We start from the raw sequence: 21697 nt of genomic DNA, 5'->3' as shown, positions 1-21697 counted from the left end.
TTTTCTGAGGAGACTGAGGTCCTTTAACATCTGCCAGATGATGCTGAGGATGTTCTACGAGTCTGTGGTGGCCAGTGCTATCATGTTTGCTGTTGTGTGCTGGGCAGCAGGCTGAGGGTGGCAGACACCAACAGAATCAACAAACTCATTCGTAAGGCCAGTGATGTTGTGGGGATGGAACTGGACTCTCTGACGGTGGTGTCTGAAAAGAGGATGCTGTCTAAGTTGCATGCCATCTTGGTCAATGTCTCCCATCCACTACATAATGTACTGGGTGGGCACAGGAGTACATTCAGCCAGAGACTCATCCCACCGAGATGCAACACAGAGCGTCATAGGAAGTCATTCCTGCCTATGGCCATCAAACTTTACAACTCCTCCCTTGGAGGGTCAGACACTCTGAGCCAATAGGCTGGTCCTGGACTTATTTCATAATTTCCTGGCATAATTTACATATTACTATTTAACTATTTATGGTTCTATTACTATTTATTATTTATGGAGCAACTGTACCGAAAACCAATTTCCCTCGGGATTAATAAAGTATGACTACTACTACTACTGGATGGCCTGACAAGGTTAACGAGCCCCACCTGCCCGAGTTTGGATTCAGAGTTGTCCTTCTCTTAGGCTGGCTGCCAACCAAGGCTAACGAACCCAGCCTACCCATCCAGTTATACCGCTGAACGCTCGGATGCAGTAATGTAGGAGAGGCCAGTTGCAGTGGCCTCCTGCCTAGCAGGCCAGACAGTGACCACGCGGCGATCACTACACCGGGAAAGGAGAGGCGATGTATTGTACGTTCACTTTCCCTGGGTGAGCAGGACGTCAGGCCCAGACCTCACCTGCCCCCCTAAGCATACATACCCAAGGTATAAATGCCATGAAAATTAGCTTTTTGCAACAGCAGCACTGTACATTACAGACATGGGAACATAAGGTAGATAAACAAATTAACATAAATTACGTAAGACCTTAAGAACATAAGAAATAGGAGTAGGAGTAGGCCATTCGGCCCATCTAACCTGCCCTGCCATTCAATAAGATCATGGCTGATCTGTCCATAAACTCAGCTCCATCTACCTGCCTTTTTCCCCATAACCCTTAATTCCCTTACTATGTGAAAACCTATCTAACTGCTTCTTAAATATATTTAGTGAGGAAGCCTCAACTGCTTCCCTGGGCAGAGAATTCCACAGATTCCCCACTGTCTGGGAAAATCAGCTTCTCCTCATCTCAGTCCTAAATCTTCTCCCCTGAATCTTGAGGCAATGTCCCCCAGTTCTCACCTACCAATGGAAACAACTTTCCTACTATCTTATCTATCCCTTTCAAAATTTTGTATGTTTCTCTAAGATCACCTCTCACTCTTCTGTACTCCGGAGAGTATAGTCCCAGGCAACTCAATCTCGCCTCACAGGTTAACCCCTTCATCCCTGGAATCAACCTGGTAAACAACTTCTGCACTGCCTCCAAAGCCAGTATATCCTTCCTCAAGTATGGAGACCAGAACTGCACACAGTATTCCAGGTGCGGCTCACCAGTACCCTGTATAGTTGCAGCACGACCTCCCTGCTCTTGAATTCAATCCCTCTAGCAATGAAGGCCTACATTCCATTTGCCTTCTTAATAACCTGTTGTACCTGCGATTCATGCACAGGCACTCCTAAGTCCCTCTGCACAACAGTATGCTGCAGTCTTTCACCATTTAAATAATAATCTGCTCTTCTATTATGCATAACTTGGGCAAAAAAAGTAGACAACTTTAGTGCAAGTTGAGGGAAATAAGTTGAAGCAAGCTCAGGTAGAATTAGGGCTTTTCAGGTCGTTTCAAGAACCTGATGACTGTGGGGAATAAGCTGCTGTTGAACCTTGAAGTGTGGTTATTCAGACTCGTATACCTTCTGCCTGATGGCAGTATTGAGAAGAAGGCATATCCTGGATGCTCAGGGACCTTAATAGTACAAAGAACATGGAAATCTGCGGCACGTTACAGGCCTTTCGGCCCACAGTGTTGTGCCAACCATATAACCTACTCTAGAAACTGCTTAGAATTTCACTAGCACTTAGCCCTCTATTTTTCTAAGCTCCATGTACCCAACTATGAGGCTCTTAAAAGACCCTATTGTATCTGCTTCCACTGCCGCCACCAGCAGTGCATTCCACACACCCATCACTCTCTGTGTGAAAAACTTAATGATGAATGTTATCTTCCTGAGACATCAGGCAACAATTCATATATAGTTACATATTTCCTGATGACTCAGAAAGACGTCAACAAACAAACTGCTGGAGGAACTCAGCTGGTCAAGCAGCATCTGGAAGGGAAATGGATAGTTGCCATTTTGGGTTGAAACCCTCTGAGAGCCCATTTTGGCTGATCAAGTCTATGAAGCACCGCAAAGAGCCATCCCATCCCTCCATTAATTTTCTGTGGAGCATATCCTCTCTGGACTTCTGCCCAGATTCTATTGTTCACGTACACACTCAAGGCAATTTACAGTAGACAATTAACATAGTTCATGTAATAGTACAGCTCAGTACAGGCCCTGTGGCCCACATTGTTGTGCTGACTTTCTAACCTATTGTAAGCTGAATCTAACCCTTTCCTCACACATAGCCTTCCATTTCCCTTCCATCAATGTGCCTATCTAATAGTTTCTTATGTATCTGCCTCTACTACCACCCCTGGCAAAAGACGTTCCATGCACCCAGCACTCTTCTGTGTATAAACGAAAACCTACCTCTGACATTCCCCCCCCCCATACTTCCCTCCGATCATCTTTTAAAATAATGCCTTCTCGTATTAATCTTTCAACCCACACAAATTTGGGATGTGGGAGGCAGCCACAGAGAAATCATGCAGACTCCACACAGACAGCACTGAGGTTCAGGATTGGATCCTAGCCACTGGAGCTGTGAAGTATTAATTCTTCTTACAAAGGTACCTCATTCCAAAAACTCACTGCCCTCTTTGATCAGAGATTTCTACACACCTTATTTTAAATACTGGCCCTTTATTTTAAAACGAGTCCCCTGATTTGAGATTCTCCCACTAGTGAAATCATCTTAACATTTACCCTGACAAGCCCCCTTTAGTATGTTACAATAAGACCCACCATTCTTATAAACTGCAGACAATACATATCCAAGCAATTTAGCCTCTCTTGATAAGACAATCCTCTTATCTCAGGATTAGCCTGGCGAATCTCCTTTGGACTGCCTCCAGTGCTACTATATCCCTTCTGATATGTTCACCCATCATTGTACTAAACCCTTTGGATTAGAGAGCAGACGTTGAATTTGAGCAGGTAAGCAGCTCATACGATCAACAGAAAAATGAGGTAGTACTCCTCAATCCTCACTTCTTACTCACCCTCTTGCTGTGGTGGTAATGGGTAGCATGGTAGTGTAGCTGTTAGTGTACCACTCCACAGCACCAACTGTACGATTGGAGTTCAATTCCCGCTACTGCCTGTAAGGAGTTTATATATTCCTTCCATGACCATATTCCAAGGATTAGTAAATTGCTGTTATGATATGTTGGCACCAGAAGCATAGCAACACTTGTGTGTTGCCCCCAGCACATTCTCAAAGCAAACAGCTCATTTCACTTAATGTTTTGATGCACATGTGACAAATAAAGTTAATCTCTTTATCTTTAGAATACAGCTCAGCCATGATAATTCTCTCTAGGTACTATTCTCCTGACACAAGCTTTGTGGATAAGGATCAGCCAGAGGATCCACTGTTTACCCTCTCCTAACCACTACAGTACTGTGCCACCCCATTTAATAAAGGTGTATCCCTGCCACTTACAGCACGGTTCAGGGTCTTGGGTATCTGGTTTCATGAAATAAATAATTTTCTTATTAGCCACTGACAATTAATTTAATAGCAGTTTAAATTGAAATAAATATTTACTTGCTTATAAATTGACTGAATTTGATACTACACAGCAGATTTTGGACTTGAGCAGGTTAATAAATCATTCTATCAAGAGAAAAATGAGCTAGCAATCGTCACTCCTCACCTAATCTCAATGCGTGTACCTTCTTGTAGTGGTAATGATAGAATAGTGTTTAGCCACAATAATTCCTGCTGTCTGTTACTTTCCTGGCACAAGCTTTGTGGGTGAGAATCACCAGAGGATCCACTGGTTAACAGTGTTGTCAATACAGTTTATTAATCTTGGTGTCTGGAGAAAGGGTGAGCATGGCTGGGAAGGGGAGAGAAATAGCAAGAAAATAAGTTACCAATTGTGTATTGTAGTTTTGTTAAAATTTAAATGATTGTTTTCTAATGTATTCTAGGTAGAGCATTTTGTTTAACTTTTTTTCCCAGGTGTTTAGAATTGCATTTGTTAATTAACACATGGAAATCTATCTCATTTTATTTCTGTGTGTGGGATGTTACTGTATATAAAACAGAACTGTTAAAATGAGCTGCTATTGCCCATTCTTAGTAACCCCTCGGCTTTGTATTTGGCTTTGGCAGAAAATAAACTGGGATGAGTTAGCTGCCAAAAACATTGAAGCCCCGTTTAAACCAGTCATCAGGGACGAGTTGGATGTCAGCAATTTTGCAGAAGAATTCACAGAAATGGATCCCACATATTCGCCCGCAGCGTTGCCTCAGAACTCAGATAGGATCTTTCAGGTCAGTACCCATAAAATGAAGCTGCTAAATCAGATTCAAAGTTTAAAGTAAATTTACATGACCTTAAGATTCATTTTCTTGCAGGCATTCACAGTAGAGCAGAGAAATAGAATAGAATCAATGAAAAACTACACATTAAGACTGACAAGCAACCAATATGCAAGAGAGATAAACTGTGCAAATACAAAAAAATGATAGTAAATAAATAAGTAAATAATATTAAGAACATGAGATGTAGGTTCCTACAACTCTTGTGGTAGTGGTATGAACCAAACAGGCAAGTGTGGCCTTAAAACAATTAGAAAAAGTACAGATGGTAAGGCCTTGTGTCCAAAAAAACCAACAGAAACTTGTAGGTAATTGCCAGAAGACACAAGGGACTGCAGATGCTTCTTCTGGTCATCTCCCCTCTATTGTATTACACTACCAAAGACCCTATACATAAATCATGTGCAATGTGGCTCCTTTAATCCTGTAAACTCTGTATAAACATGACCAGCGTTTAAAGATTAATCTTTGTGCTCTCTTGACAGGGCTATTCTTTCATTGCTCCATCCATTCTCTTCAAGCGTAACGCTGTGATGACTGATCCCATTCAACTTCATATTGGAGTGGATCGCCCTGGTAGTACTGCCATTGCACGGAGTGCTATGATGAAGGTATTCACAATCAGATTTATTAACACTTTTATGACTTAGAATTTTGTCGCTTTGTGGCAATGGTACAATGCAAACACATGATCTTACTATAAATTACAGAAATAAATGGTGCAAAAGGACATTGAACAGTAATGCACAAGAACAGGCCATTCAGCCCACAGACTTTTGCAGAACCAGCTAAAAAGCAAATCAAAAAAACCCAAACACTGATCCCACCTACCTACATCATGTCCCTATTCCTCCATCTTCCTTACATCTATGAGCCTATTCAAACATCTCTTAAAAGCCTGTAATGTATTTGCTTCTTCCACCAAACCAGGCAATGCATTCCAGGCATCCACGGCTATCTGAATAAAAAAAAAACTTACTCCTCACAACTCCCTTGAACCTACCCCTCTCACCTTCAATGCATGCCCTCTGGTATTAGACATTTCAACCCTGGGAAACAGATACTTTCTACACTCTATCTATGCCTCTCATAATCTTGTAAACCTCTTATCAGATCTCCCTCAGCCTCTGACACTCCAGAGAAAACAAGCCAAGTTTATCTAGCCTCTCATGATAACACATGCCCTCTAAACCAGGAAGCATCTTGGTAAACCTCTTCTGCACTCTCTCCAAAGCCTTAGTATTCTTCCTGTAGTGGGACGACCAGAACTATACACAATACTCCAGAGTGGTGGGAGTATGGAATGAGCTGCCAGATGAGGTGGTAAATGCGGGTTCTTTTTTAACATTTAAGAATAAATTGGACAGATACATGGATGGGAGGTGTATGGAGGGATATGGTCTGTGTGCAGGTCAGTGGGACTAGGCAGAAAATGGTTTGGCACAGCCAAGAAGGGCCAAAAGGCCTGTTTCTGTGCTGTAGTTTCTATGGTTTGGTTCTATGTGGTCTTAACCAGATTAATAAAAGCAAGCATACCTCCATTAATAAAGGCAAGCATTCCATAAACCTTCTTAACCACCTCATCAATCTGTGTAGCCACTTTCAAGGAGCTATGGACTTGGATCCCAAGGTCTCTCTGCTCAGCCACACTGTTAAGGTCCTTGCATTTGCCCCACCGAGGTGCAACACCTCATATTTATCTGGGTTAAACTCCACCTGCCATTTCTCAGTCCATATCTGCAACTGATAGTAAGGCATTAGACAAGGTCCTGCATGGGAAGCTGGGTAAGAAGGTACAGTCACTTGACATTCAGGATGAGGTAGTAAATTGGATTAAACATTGGCTTCTTGGGAGAAGCCAGAGAGTGGTAGTAGAGGGTTGCCTCTTTGACTGGTGCCTGTGATGAGTGGTGTCAATATCAATGATCTGGTTGATAATGTGGTTAACTGGATCAACAAATTTGCGGATGACAGTAAGATTGGGGGTTTAGTGGGCAGTGAAGAAGGCTATCGTGGCTTGCAGAGAGATCTGCATTAGCTGGAAAATGGGCTGAAAAATGACAGATGGAAATTAATGCAGACAAGTGTGAGGTTTTGCACTTTGGTAGGACCAACCAGGGTAGGTTGTACAGTGTGAACAGCAAGGCAATAATGAGTAGTAGTACAAAGGGATTTGGGAATACAAGTCCATAATTCATTGAAAGTGGTATCATAGGTAGATAGGGTTGCGAAGAAAGTTTTTGGCACATTGGCCTTCATAAATCGGTGTATTGAGCATAGAAGATGGGATGTTATGTTGAAGTTGTATAAGATGTTGGTGAGGCCTAATTTGGAGTATTGTGTGTGCAGTTCTGGTCACCTACCTACAGGAAAGGTTGAAAGAGTGCAAAGAAAATTTACAAGGATTTAATCGGATCTGGAGTACCAAAGTTATAAGGAAAGATTGAATAGATTAGGGCTGTATTCTTTAGAACGTAGGAGATTAAGAGGAATTTGATAGAGGTATACAAGATTATGAGGGGTATAGATAAGGTAAATGTAAGCAGGCTTTTTCCACTGAAGTTAGGGGAAACTTCAACTAGAGGTCGTGGCTTAAGGGTGAAAGATAAATAGTTAAGGGAACATCATGGGAAACTTCTTCACTTAGGGGATTGTGAGAGTATGGAATAAGCTGCCAGCACAAGTGGTGCATGTGAGCTCGATTTCAAGGTTAAAGAGAAGTTTGGAGAGATACATGGATAGTAGGGATGTGGAGGGCTATGGTCCATTTGCAGGTCATTGGGAATAGGCAGTGTGAATGGTTTTGTTATGGACTAGATGGGCAAAAGGTCCTATTTCTGTGTAGTACTTTTCTATGACTTTATGATCTATATCATGCTATATTCTTTGCCAATCTTCTACACTATCCACTATTCCACCAATCTTGGTATCATCGCAAATTTACTAGCATTTTCATCCAGGTCATTTATATAAGTCACAAACAGCAGAGATCCCAGCACAGATCCCTGTGGAACCTTTTAATTACAGACCTCCAGCTCAACCACTACCTTCTGTCTTCTGTGCACAAGCCAGTTCTGAATCCAAACAGCCAATTCACCAAGGAGAAAAGATATAATATTCATGAGCCATTCAGAAATTTGATGGCAGAAGGAAATAAGCTTTTTTCTACATTGTTCAGTGTGAGTCCTTAAGTTCCTCTACTTCCTTCTCAGTGGTCAAAACGAGAAGAGGAGCATGTCCCAGATCCAAAAGCAAGATTAGCTTTATTTGTCACATGCACATCGAAGCATAGGGTGGTGGGGTGGAATTTCATCTCTACCAAGGGAGTTGTAAGGTGCTCATTACCAATTTTCGTTCCTAAATCTTTTTTTGATAAAGTTGACTCTAAAATTTCTTCATTTATTTGGCAGAATAAGAATCCGAGACTGGGTAAAATACATTTACAGAAAGCTAAGAGAGATGGAGGTTTAGCATTACCTAACTTTAGATTTTATTATTGGGCTATTAATATTCGACATATGAAATTTTGGTTACTTGACCGGGACATACTATCTATTCCTAAATGGGTAGCATTGGAATTACAATCTGTTCAGGGTTATACACTTGGTTCTATTTTAGGTTCCTCTCTTCCTTTTGATTCGAAACGCCTTAAGCAGGTCTCTAACCCGATAGTTAAATATGCTTTGCGCATTTGGTTTCAATTCAGAAAATTTTTTGATCTTAATCAATTCGGGTTAGCGATTCCTATTTTAGGTAACATATTTTTTCCTCCCTCTTTTACGGATCGCGCTTTTCAAACTTGGAAGACTAAGGGTATTTTACGGTTTTTGGATTTATTTTTAGATGGTTCCCTTATGTCTTTTGAACAATTATCTAATAAATATAACTTATCAAGAATACATTTTTTTAGATATTTACAAGTTAGAAATTTCCTAAGTACTATACTTTCTTCCTTTCCAATGCTTCCTCCTATATATATTTTAGATTCGATAATTAACCTTAATCCATGTCAGAAAGGTGCATCGGCTATGATTTATAATATTATTATGAAACTTAGGAAAGCTCCATTTGATAAGATTAGGGTAGATTGGGAACAGGAATTGGGGCTTACCATTTCTGTGGATGATTGGGGGCAGATTTTACAATTAGTTAATACTTCCTCTATTTGTGCTAAACATTCCCTAATTCAATTTAAAGTGGTTCATAGAGCACATATGTCCAAAGATAAGTTAGCGCGTTTTTACTCGCATATTAATCCTTTCTGTGATAGATGTTCGGGGCAGATAGCCTCTTTAACTCATATGTTTTGGTCTTGCCCTACTTTGGAAACTTTTTGGAGAGATATTTTCAATATTATTTCTAAGGTATTAAATATAGATATCTCTCCTCACCCTATTACTGCTATCTTTGGACTACCTAAAATTTCTAGTAATCTTTCCCCTTCAGCCCGTAGAATGATTGCATTTCTTACTTTAATGGCGAAAAGATGTATTTTACAACATTGGAAAGAGCTTAATGCTCTCCAACTACCTTTTTTTGGTTTTCTCAGACGATTTTATGTTTGAATCTGGAGAAAATTAGAAGTAACCTTTATGATTCTTCATTTAAATTTGAACAGATTTGGGGACCTTTTATTCGATATTTTCATTTAATGTAATATTTACCCTTCTTGTTTTTTTTTCACTGTTTTAATGGAGGTCGGGATTGAGGACGTGATTTTAAGTTTAACTCTGTTTGGTTTCAAGTTAGCCCATTGCTTTGCTTTGCTTTTAGGTAGTTGCACGGTGGGTTTTTTTTTGGGGGGTTTTTTTTTCTTTTTTCTTTTTTTTTTCCATTGATATATATAAAATCTAGTATACTATTATGTTATCTTGGTTTCTTATGCTTAAATTACATTGTTTGTAGTATTTTCTTTTTGGTATTGTTATCTTTTGGAATTTTATTGTACTTTAACATTGTATTAATGTTTATATGGCTTACCTTTTTTGTATACTTACTCAATAAAAAGATTTAAAAAGAAAGAAGGTGCTCTTTCCCTCTTCTAGCCTGCAGGTTACCTATTGGCAAGGTGTAGCACCTGCTTAGCCCTCCAGATCAGGGAAACGTGAAATCATGGGAGCAGGTGGTGGATGGTTATATGAGCAGCTCGTGCATATCACAAGTCCTGGTTATGCGACCACTGAGGCCAGGCAGACAATCTCTGAAGCATTTTGATGAAGGCCGGAGTCACCCATCTTGTAAAGATTACGCCCAGAAGAAGGCTGTGGCAAACCACTTGTGTAGAAAAATTTGCCAAGTCCAATCATGGTCTTGGAAAAACCATGGTCGCCCATGTCATGTGATATGGTACATAACAAATGAACAAACATCAAAGCATACAGTGAAGTGAGTCATGAGTCAAATCAAATGAGCGACAATTACGCTGGGGGCAACCCGCAAGTGCACTTTCTCGCCAACGTAGCATGCCCACTGCTTACTAATCCTTACTATATGACTTTGAAATGTGAGAGGAAACCAAAGTATCCTGAGGAAACCCACATGGTTATGGGTAGAATGTACAAACTCCTTACAGACAGCAGCAGTTGATGATCACTGGCACTATAGTGCCAGCCGAAATAAATGATACTGTCTCTTGAAGATGTCCTCGATGATAGGATGTGTTGTGCCCGTAATGGGCTAAGTCTATAACCTCTTGTAATCTTGTTCACTGGTGTCTCCGCACCAGGCTGAGATGCCATCGGTCAGAATGCTCTCCTCCATGCATTGAAAATATGTGAGTGTCTTTAGTGATATTTCAAATCTCCTCAAAACTCCTAACATTTTGGGCCCAGGATAGATCCTCCGTGACATTGATGCCCAGGAACTTGAAGCTGCTTGCTGATCCTTTCTACCGATGATGACTACTGTCTGTTCTTCCAACTTCCCCTTCCTAAATATGAATGTCAAGTAGAAACTTTGATCCTTTCAGTTTATGTAGCATTTGGTTTTAACTTTTAAAATTCTTCCTCCTACTCAACCCCCCCCCTAATCCCACCCCCACCCCTACACCCAACCACATTCCCCCTCACCCCACTCCCAAACAGGATTCTCCGTTTTATCAGCACTATGATCTTGATCTGAAAGACAGTTCACTTGGAGAAGGAAGTTTCTCCATCTGTAGAAGGTGTCGGAATAAGAAAACTGGGCAGGAGTTTGCAGTGAAAATTGTCAGCAAAAGGTAATGCCAAACCATGATGGCTTAATTTTGATATTTTTACGGTAAGAGATTCCTTCTTGTCCAGTATTCTCTTGATCCAAATTAATTTAATTTCTAGTTTGAGAAATACTATTAAAGGTCCCACTGATATTATTTAATCAGTAAACAGGTACGGCATGTCTTGTTACTGGAATAGGTTTATTATTGTCATCTATATCAAGATACAGTGAAAAGCTTCTCTTTCATCTCTTCATACAAATCAAATCGTTACACAGTGCATTGAGCTAGGATAAGGTAAAACATTAACAACGCAGAATAAAGTGTAGATATTACCGAAAAATGCAGTGCATGTAAACAATAAAGAGCAAGGTCATAAGGAGGTAGATTGTGAGGCCAAGAGTAGATCTTATCATAAAAGTGGTCTGTTCAAGGTTCTAGTAATAGTTGGATAGAAGCTACCCTTGAGCCTGGTGCTGCATGCTTTCAGGTTTTTGTATCTTCTGCCCAATGGGAGAGGGAAGAAGAAAGAATATCCAGTGTGGGTAGGGTCTTTCATTATCCTGGCTGCTTTACAGAGGCAATGAGAGATGTACTGCGATGTGCGGAGCTGTGTCCACAACTTTGCAGGTTCTTGGGATCGCGTGCAGAGCAGATGCCATACCAAGTCGTTATGAATCCAGACAAAATGCTTTCTATAGATCATCAATAAAAAATGGAGACACTGGTGAGCTTTCTTGGCTGTGACATCAACATGGCTTGACCAGGACAGACTAGTCTGGATGTGTTTACGTTCAGAACTCTTTGGACAGAAGGAATGTTACAAATACATAATGGTAATCATGAACACTTGCAACAACATCAAATTGCCTTTATTGGTCCTTTTTTTCCTCAGTTGTATTTGAGACAATGTCAGGGCAGATTGTCGGACATAGCATTTTTTTATTGTAACAAAATAAGTGTATATTTAGCAAAAGCTATTTTCCTTTAACATTCCATAACATTTGCTGATAAAGGTCTTTGCTCCTTTTCCTCAGTAAGAACATGTCCGTTATCAGGAGTGGAAAATAATCACACCCAAGTAGCCTAATGGTATTGTTAAAGTTGTCAGTATCCTTTCTAAATGATATATGAACTCTTAATCTTTGTATACTTAGAATCAGGTTTATTATCACTGATGTGTGTCATAAAATATGTTTTGTGGCAGTAATACAGAGCAATACATAAAAAATTAAGTTACAGTCAGAAGTATATTCTAAAAATAAGTCATTCAAAAAGAGAGTACAGAGTGAGGTAGTGTTGATGAATTTCATGGTCTGCTCAGAAATCTGATGGAAGAGGGTATTTGTATATTTGAGAGTATTGATATTCTTTATTCTCTAGAAGTGTGCTAAATTCCAAGGACCCCAAAAGAGATGCATCTTCTAGAATGTTTTAAATGCATGTGTGGAGACATCATGTTCCTTCCTTCTAATTTTTCTGCACCAGTGTTGTCAGCCATTGCCATTAAAAGCCTTTTACCAACTGTTCTCCCCAGCCACCATTGTACTCTTTTAAGTGCCATCGTAAGTAGACAAAGCAATTATCAAATACGGTTCAATACTGTGCAGATTACTGAGCATTTACCTTTAGAGTAGCGGCAGTTGAGTATTGTACCAACATCTACTATCAGCCATAAGCTGTACATCAGAAGGGACCATGGAACACCTTCAAATTCATCTCCCCACAGAAACTCATCCACATCTTGCTTATGTTCCATGATGACATGCATAACCTGAGACTGATCAATGGGCCCACAACAGAATCAGTGTTAATGAGGACTGATGTCAGGTAAAACTGCATCATTGCTCAACAATTTTCACAATTCTTCCCACCCTAAAGCTGTACCTCAGCTCCAAAAACGTCAAATTTCTATAAGTCATGTAATCAGTAACCCGAGGAGCCCTAGTGATTCATTTTCAGATTATTTTCCTTTTGACTTCAATAAACAAGGAATGATATTCTTATTATTCTAACTGAACAAAAAGTTATTCTTCCAATTTAATTGGTAACTTTTCAACTTATGGCATCTGCACTCCGGAAGCAAGGTCACTCAAACCTCAGTAGTTGAATTACTAGGCTTTGGTGTTTGCATGTGCTCAGAGATTGAACTGCAAGACATTGTCAACTTGTCCTTTCATGCATACAGTAGTATGGGCTTTCTCCTCTTATCTCCAAGACCAAGGTCATCCACCAGCGTGCCTCCACTGTACCACCCTGCTTTAGACAGTGAAATTTTGAAAAATGTTGACCACTTTCTGTACCTGAGGAGCTGCTTCTCATGTTGGCAGACACCAAGAGTGAAATTCATCACCACTTTCAGTGTGTCAGCACCGCCTTTGATTGATTGATGGAAAAGGATATCAGCTAAATGTATTATCAAACTACCTGTCACCATATACTACTCTGAGATCCATTTTCTTGCAGACATTCACAGTAGAATAGAATATGATAGAATCAGAGCAAAACTACAAATACAATTAAAATGCCAATAAGTAAATAAATCAATAAATAAGCAACCAGATAAATAAATAAATAATATTGAGAACATGAGCTGTAGACACCTTGAAAGTGAGTCCATAGGTTGTGGAGTGAGGTTAGAGTTGAGATGAGTAACGACTGGTTCAGGGGCCTGATAGTTGAAGGATAATAACTATTCCTGAATCTGGGGGTGTGCGACCTAAGGCTTTCTGTACCACCTCCCCAATGGTAGCAGCGAGAGGAAAAGCATAGCCTGGATGGTGCAGGCACTTGATGTTCAATGCTGCTTTCCTGTGACAGCGCTTTTGTAGATGTGCTCAGTTTTGGGCAGGGCTTCACCTGTGATATTTGAAGAACAAGAGCAACACAAACAAAATGCTGGAGGTACTCAGCAGGTCAGGTAGCATCTATGGAGAGGAATAAACTGTTGCCTTTTCGGGCCGAGACTTTCATCAGGACTGAAAAGGAAGGGGGAAGAAGAAACCCTCAATTAGTCACAAAACTCATGATTTACCAAGCGGCTGTGACTCCTGCCCTACTAAATGCTTGAGATTTGTACTACTAGCAATGGCTAAGTGACTGCTCTGAAAAAATACCACCAATTGGGTCTGCAGAATTCTCTAAATGTACTGAAAAGATTATCAAATCATGGTCAGTATCCTTTCCAGGCTAACATACCCAGCATTGAGACCCTGGTTACTCTTAGCCACATCAGACAGGCCATGTCACTTGCATATCTAACACCAGACTCTTGAAGCAAACATTCTTTTCTGATCTCTGTCATGGAAAGCAATAATCAAGCTGACTGAGTGAAAGATATACACTCTGACCACACCTGTACACCTGCTTGTTAATGCAAATATCTAATCAGCCAATCAAGTGTCAGCAACTCAATGCATAAAAGCATGCAGACATGGTCAAGAGGTTTAGTCGTTGTTCAGACCAAACATTAGAATGACAAAAAAATGAGATCTTTGACCATGGAATGATTATTGATGCCAAATACAATGTTTTGAGTATCTCAAAACTGCTGATCTTCTGGAATTTTCATGCACAACAGTTTCCAGAATTTACAGAGAATGGTGGGAGAAACAAAATAACAGCAGCAGTTCTGTGAGTGAAAAGCTTTGTTAATGAGAGAAGTCAGAGGAGAATAGCCAGACTGGTTCAAGCTGACAAAAAGGCAACAGTAACTCACATAACAATTTGTTACAACAGCGGTGTGCAGAAAAGCATCTTTGAATGCACTGCATGTCAAACCTTGAAATGGATGGGGTGCAGCAACAGAAGGTGCTGGTGTACCTAATAAATTGGCAACTGAGTATAGTTGTACTCAAAAGTTTGCTCACCTTTTGAAGTGTAGCAACCCCCCCCCAACCCCCTCCTGAATGTCTGGCCTATTATGACTGAAAGTGGAGAAGGAGCACAAGGAGCTCCCATAATAGTATTGTAGACCTCAGTAGCATACACTGAGAGCACAGAGAAGCCCTGTATAATCCACCTCACAAATAAGCACACAGCCCTTCAACCACATCCTAGTCCATTGGTGGAAGAGCCAGTGACTCCCACAGTGGCCTCATCAATCACTTCAGAATTTGAAAAAACACAGTGACAGCAAATCCTCCTCAATCCAGAGGAACTACCTAACATATTTTATCTTGGACTCCTGAATGTGTTAACTTTATTACCAAAGAGCAACAGGACTAATAAAGTATAAATATCACCAAAACTGAAGTAGCCTGAACATCCCGGTTAGGGTAAAGTTAACTAATTTCTTTGTATGAATAGATTAATGAGTATTGTACCTTGGTTTCATTAAAAAAAACAATTTTTAAATAAAGAAATACAAACTTCTAACCTGAATTTCTATTTGTGTTTGAGTCTCTTTGACACACGGTTATTATTCCTCCTTGCAGAATGGAAGTGAACACTCAAAGGGAGATAGCAGCTCTGAAACTCTGTGAAGGACACCCGAACATTGTAAAACTGCATGATGTTTACCATGATCAGGTACGTTACTACAATGATTATATCACAGAAGGAAGTCATTTGGTTCTTTGAGCATGCACATGCTCTGTGCAGGAGTAATCCAGCTAATTCTACTCCCCTACACTCTCCTTGTCATTCTATTTCTTTCTTTTCAAATTTTTGCACAGTTGCTTTTGAGTGCTGCTGTTGAATTCCAGATTCTTAGTACTCATTTCCAAAATAATATCTTCCTCTCATGTCATTTTTTTCTGCTTTTGCCATGGTCATCCTCATTCTGTGGTTCTGATTCTTTGCCTTTCTGTCAAATATGGGAATAGTTTCATTCTTTCATCTCTTCTGGACATTTTATGATTTTAAGTACTTTTATCAGGAATCTGCTTAGTTCTAAGCAAAACTTCCTCTGCACCCTCTCTCCTAAAACTTTGCATCGTTCCTGAAGTTCGTTGTCCTAATTGGACACTTCAACCCACAATATAGTCCCAATCCTTTAACCTACTCAAAGATCAATCTAGCACTCCATTTTTCTTTTCTCCACGTGCTTATTTAAGTCTCATAAATGTCTAATGTATCTGCCTGTACCTCCAAGTCTTGCAGTGTGTTCCACACGTCCACCAATTTCTGTTTTTAAAAATCCTACTTCTGACATCCCACCTACAGTGGCATGCGAAAGTTTGGGCACCCCTGGTCAAAATTTTTGTTACTGTGAATAGCTAAGCGAGTAAAAGATGAACGGATTTTTAAAAGGCATAAAGCTAAAGATGATACATTTATTCAATATTTTAAGCAAGAAAACTTTTTTATTTCCATCTTTTACAGTTACAAAATAACAAAAAAGGAAAAGGGACTAAAGCAAAAGTTTGGGCACCTTGCATGGTCAGTACTTAGTAACACCCCCTTTGGCAAGTATCACAGCTTGTAAATGCTTTTTGTAGCCAAATAAGAGTCTTTCAATTCTTGTTTGGGGGATTTTCGCCCATTCTTCCTTGCAAAAGGCCCATAGTTCTGTAAGATTCTTGGGCCGTCTTGCATGCACTGCTCTTTTGAGGTCTATCCACAGATTCTCAATGATGTTTAGGTTGGGGGACTGTGAGGGCCATGGCAAAACCTTCAGCTTGCGCCTCTTGAGGTAGTCCATTGTGGATTTTGCGGTGTGTTTAGGATCATTATCCTGTTGTAGAAGCCATCCTCTTTTCATCTTCAGCTTTTTTACAGACGGTGTGATGTTTGCTTCCTGAATTTGCTGGTAATTAATTGAATTCATTCTTCCCTCTACCAGTAAATGTTCCCCGTGCCACTGGCTGCAACACAAGCCCAAAGAACGATTGATCCACCCCCGTCCTTTACAGTTGGAGAGGTGTTCTTTTCATGAAATTCTGCACCCTTTTTTCTCCAAACATACCTTTGCTCATTGCAGCCAAAAAGTTCTATTCAAAAGTTTCAAAGGAACATCTAAACAAGCCTGATGCATTTTGAAAACAAGTCCTGTGGACTGATGAAGTTAAAATAGAACTTTTTGGCCGCAATGAGCAAAGGTATGTTTGGAGAAAAAAGGGTGCAGAATTTCATGAAAAGAACACCTCTCCAACTGTTAAGCATGGGGGTGGATCGATCATGCTTTGGGCTTGTGTTGCAGCCAGTGGCACGGGGAACATCTACTGGTAGAGGGAAGAATGAATTCAATTAAATACCAGCAATTTCTGGAAGCAAACATCACACTGTCTGTAAAAAAGCTGAAGATGAAAAGAGGATGGCTTCTACAACAGGATAATGATCCTAAACACACCTCAAAATCCATAATGGACTACCTCAAGAGGCACAAGATGAAGGTTTTGCCATGGTCCTCACAGTCCCCCGACCTAAACATCATCGAAAATCTGTGGATAGACCTCAAAAAAGCAGTGCATGCAAGACAGCCCAAGAATCTCACAAAACTAGAAGCCTTTTGCAAGGAAGAATGGGCGAAAATCCCCCAAACAAGAATTGAAAGACTCCTATTTGGCTACAAAAAGCATTTACAAGCTGTGATACTTGCCAAAGGGGGTGTTATTAAGTACTGCCATGCAGGGTGCCCAAACTTTTGCTTTAGTCCCGTTTCCTTTTTTGTTATTTTGAGATTGTAAAAGATGGAAATAAAAGGTTTTCTTAAAATATTAAAGAAATGTGTCATCTTTAACTTTATGCCTTTTGGAAATCAGTTCATCTTTTACTTGCTTAGCTATTCACAGTAACAGAAATTTTGACCAGGGGTGCCGAAACGTTTGCATGCCACTGTATATTTTCCTCCAAGTATCTAAAGTTTTGCCCCCTCGTATTAGCCAGTTCTATTCTGGGAAAAAAGTCTCTGGCTGTCCAGTCTGTCTTAGCCTTTTATCACCTTGTATACCTCTATCAAGACACCCCTCATCCTCTCTAGCTCCAAGGAGAAAAGCCCTAGCTCATTCAAACTGTCCTCATAAAAGACACTCTCTAATCCAGACAGCATCTTGGTAAATCTCTTCCATAGCTTCTAAAACTTCCATTTCCTTCCTATAGAGCAGTGACTAGAACTGAACACAATACTCCCATGTATGGACAAACCAGAGTTTGATAGAGCTGCAACAGAATCAGAGTCAGGTTTAATGTCACTGGCATAGGTCGTGAAATTTGTTGCTTTGTGGAGGCAGTACATTGCAAGACATAATAAAAAAAAAACTATAAATTACAATAAGAAATAAAGTCGTTCTTCGGTATCCATGAGGGATTGGTTCCAGGACCCCCCATGGATACCAAAATCCGCGGATGCTCAGGCCCCTTATATGCAGGGTGACTTGGATAGGTTAGATGAGTGGACAAAATCCTGGCAGATGCAATTTAATGTGGATAAATGTGAGGTTATCCACTTTGGTGGCAAGAACAGGAAAACAGATTATTATCTGAATGGTGGCCGATTAGGAAAAGGGGAGGTGCAACGAGACCTGGGTGTCATTATACACCAGTCATTGAAAGTGGGCATGCAGGTACAGCAGGCGGTGAAAAAGGCGAATGGTATGCTGGCATTTATAGCGAGAGGATTCGAGTACAGGAGCAGGGAGGTACTACTGCAGTTGTACAAGGCCTTGGTGAGACCACACCTGGAGTATTGTGTGCAGTTTTGGTACGCTAATCTGAGGAAAGACATTCTTGCCATAGAGGGAGTACAAAGAAAGTTCACCAGATTGATTCCTGGGATGGCAGGACTTTCATATGATGAAAGACTGGATCGACTAGGCTTATACTCGCTGGAATTTAAAAGATTGAGGTGGAATCTTATTGAAACGTATGAAGTTCTAAAGGGATTGGACAGGCTAGATGCAGGAAGATTGTTCTCGATGTTAGTGAAGTCCAGGACGAGGGGTCACAGTTTAAGGATAAAGGGGAAGCCTTTTAGGACCAAGATGAGGAAAAACTTCTTCACACAGAGAGTGGTGAATCTGTGGAATTCTCTGCCACAGGAAACAGTTGAGGCCTGTTCATTGGCTATATTTAAGAGAGAGTTAGATATGGCACTTGTGACTAAAGGGATCAGGGGGTATGGAGAGAAGGCAGGTACAGGGTTCTGAGTTGGATGATCAACCATGATCATACCGAATGGCGGTGCAGGCTCGAAGGGCTGAATGGCCTACTCCTGCACCTATTTTCTATGTTTCTATAAAATGGCATAGTATTTGCTTATAACCTCTGCACATCCTCCCGTATACTTTAAATCATCTCTAGATTACTTATAATGCCCAATACAATGTAAATGCTATGTAAATAGTTGTTACACCGTATTGTTTAGGGAATAATGACAAGAAAAAAGGTCTGTTCATGTCCGGTACAGACGCAACCATCGTAGCTCTTCTAGGAACACTGATGCTGCCTCGGCATCAGCCAATGCTGATTCTCCCATGATCTTTAAGTTCTTGAGGCTGTAGCGCTTTACATAGTTAGCCAGCCATCCCTTACTAGCCTTAAACTCCTTCCTCTCGCTCACAACACAAGTAGCGAACGAACGAGATGTGAGGCAAACAATGCTCGCGAACGAACGAGATGCAAGGCAAACAATGCTCAAACAACGAGTGCTGGAGAGGGACTGAGGATCTGTGAAATGGCGGGAGGCTACAGCAGGGTATGCCTGCACATCACTCCATTTGCGTGGATTCAGCGTAGTGCTTGGCGCGTGGCAAATTCAAGTTTTGCATTTTGGAAATTCCTGGAATTTTTTTTTCCGAATATTTTTGATCCGCAGTTGGTGGAACCCGCGGATACGGAAGACCGACTGTATATATTTTTTTTTTATATAATTTTTATTAAATTTTCAAAAAGAATACATGAAAAGATAAAATCTACCCACTCCCCCTCCCCTTAACCCTCCCCCCCATATATAGTCCTACCTAAAAAGAAGAAAGAGAAAAAAAAGAGAACCGCCTGGGTATTGGAAGGTTTCCACATGCTCCATGGGATTCAAAATAAATTTAGTATAATTATTCGTTACTTTCCCCAAGTAACCAAAATCTTTATCGGAGCACTTAAATATGCCATCCTCTCTTTTGTAAATAAGGGCGCCAAATATTCAAAAATATTTCATATTTATCTCTTAAATTATAAGTAATTTTTTCAAGTGGAATAGAACTAGCCATTTTATTATTCCAACGATCCATACTTAAATACGAATCAGATTTCCAAGTAACTGCTATAGTCTTCTTAGCTACTGCCAATGCAATTTTTATAAATTCTTTCTGATATTTATTCAATTTAAGTTTCGGTTTTATCCCTTCAATATCACCTAATAGAAATAATACAGGGTTATGTGGAAGTTGAATTCCAGTAATTTGTTCCAATAAGACTCTTAAATTTATCCAAAAGGGTTGAATTTTAAAACAAGACCAAGTAGAATGTAAAAAAGTACCAATTTCTTGATTACACCGAAAACATTTATCAGATATATTTGAATTTAATCTATTTATTTTTTGTGGTGTAATATATAATTGGTGTAAAAAATTATATTGTACTAATCTAAGTCGAACATTTATTGTATTTGTCATACTGTCAAGACAAAGTCTTGACCAATTTGTTTCATCAATATTAATATTCAGATCTGTTTCCCATTTTTGCTTTGACTTATGGGTTCCTTGTTTAATTGTCTGTTCTTGAATCAAATTATACATACAAGAAATAAATTTTTTAATTTTCCCTTTTTGAATTAAAGTTTCAATTTCATTAGGCTTTGGCAAAAACATTGTTTGACCCAGTATATATTTTTTTAAAAAAGGAAGAAGTATTGCAAATAAAGAGCAAAAAACAAAGAAAAAAAATATTGAAGAAGTGTACATGGGTTCATTGTCCATTCAGAAATCTGATGACAGAGGGGAAGAAGCTGTTTCTAAAATGTTGAGTGTGTCTTCAAGTTCCTGTACCACCACCTGGATGGTAGCAATGAGAAGAAGGCATGTCCCAGTGGCCGTTGAACTCAATGTAGTGGTACAACCATAGTGTATGACACATATGTACAAAAAGCACTGCAGTTGCTGACTTATTCCGACAGCAGCTTTATCACAATCAAGAAGTAGGGCTGTGGAGGCACAGTACAAAGTTCAAAATTAGCAGTGTATTTATTATCAAAGCATGTACTATATTGTATACAATCTTGAGATCCTTCGTCTCGCAGCCAACCACAAAACAAAAAACACAATAGAACCCATCAAAATAAACCCACATAACCAAGATAGTCAAACACCCAATCTGCGAAAGGAAAGAACAACTTGTGCAAACAATATAAAATAAACAAACACACAGAACATGAACCGCAGAGTCTCCAAAAGTCAGTCCACAGCCACAGAGCCAGTTCAGCACTGAGGTAAGGGAAGCCAGTCCAGGAGCCCGATGACTGCAGGCCATAGCCAGTGCTGAAACAAGTAAACCTTGTGGAATCGTGAGCATAACACTGGTTCGTCCTTCGTCCTTGACCTGTACGCCTTGATCAAATAGTAAACAAAACCACATGGAACATGATTTGTAGAATTGCTGAAAATGAGTTCCCAACTGCGTAGCCCATTCAGCACTGAGGTGAATGAAGCCCGTCCAGGAGCCTGATAGCTGCAGGGCAACAACTGCTCCTGGATATGATGACGTGGGTCCAAGCACATCCCACCTGAAGGGAGTAACGCCCAACAGTAGCAATGGTACCTACAGTTCCCCTCCTTGCCGCACACCATCCTGATTTTAAAGCAATATCATTGTTCCTTTATTGCTAGGTCAAATGTTTCAAGGAAATAAGGAAAGGATGAACAG

General features: G+C 40.1%; 2 protein-coding genes across 7 annotated transcripts in view; both read left to right on the top strand.

Moving 5' to 3' along the window:
- LOC134344939 (uncharacterized) overlaps nt 1-21697 on the top strand; it is a 199510-nt gene that overhangs the window by 18248 nt on the left and 159565 nt on the right. The gene's annotated exons all lie outside the window — the stretch shown is intronic.
- The window catches only part of LOC134344972 (ribosomal protein S6 kinase alpha-5), a 338866-nt gene that overhangs the window by 255397 nt on the left and 61772 nt on the right, over nt 1-21697 (top strand). For all 6 annotated transcript variants that reach the window (XM_063045114.1, XM_063045122.1, XM_063045107.1 and 3 more), the window contains 4 exons: nt 4498-4659; nt 5193-5318; nt 10791-10924; nt 15337-15430. In XM_063045114.1, coding sequence (XP_062901184.1) covers nt 4498-4659; nt 5193-5318; nt 10791-10924; nt 15337-15430 — 516 coding nt within the window. The remainder of the gene's footprint in view (nt 1-4497; nt 4660-5192; nt 5319-10790; nt 10925-15336; nt 15431-21697) is intronic.

Source organism: Mobula hypostoma, chromosome 1 (genome assembly GCF_963921235.1).
Source record: "Mobula hypostoma chromosome 1, sMobHyp1.1, whole genome shotgun sequence".
Taxonomy (NCBI): Eukaryota; Metazoa; Chordata; class Chondrichthyes; order Myliobatiformes; family Myliobatidae; genus Mobula; species Mobula hypostoma.
This window is presented reverse-complemented; position numbering and strand designations above follow the sequence as displayed.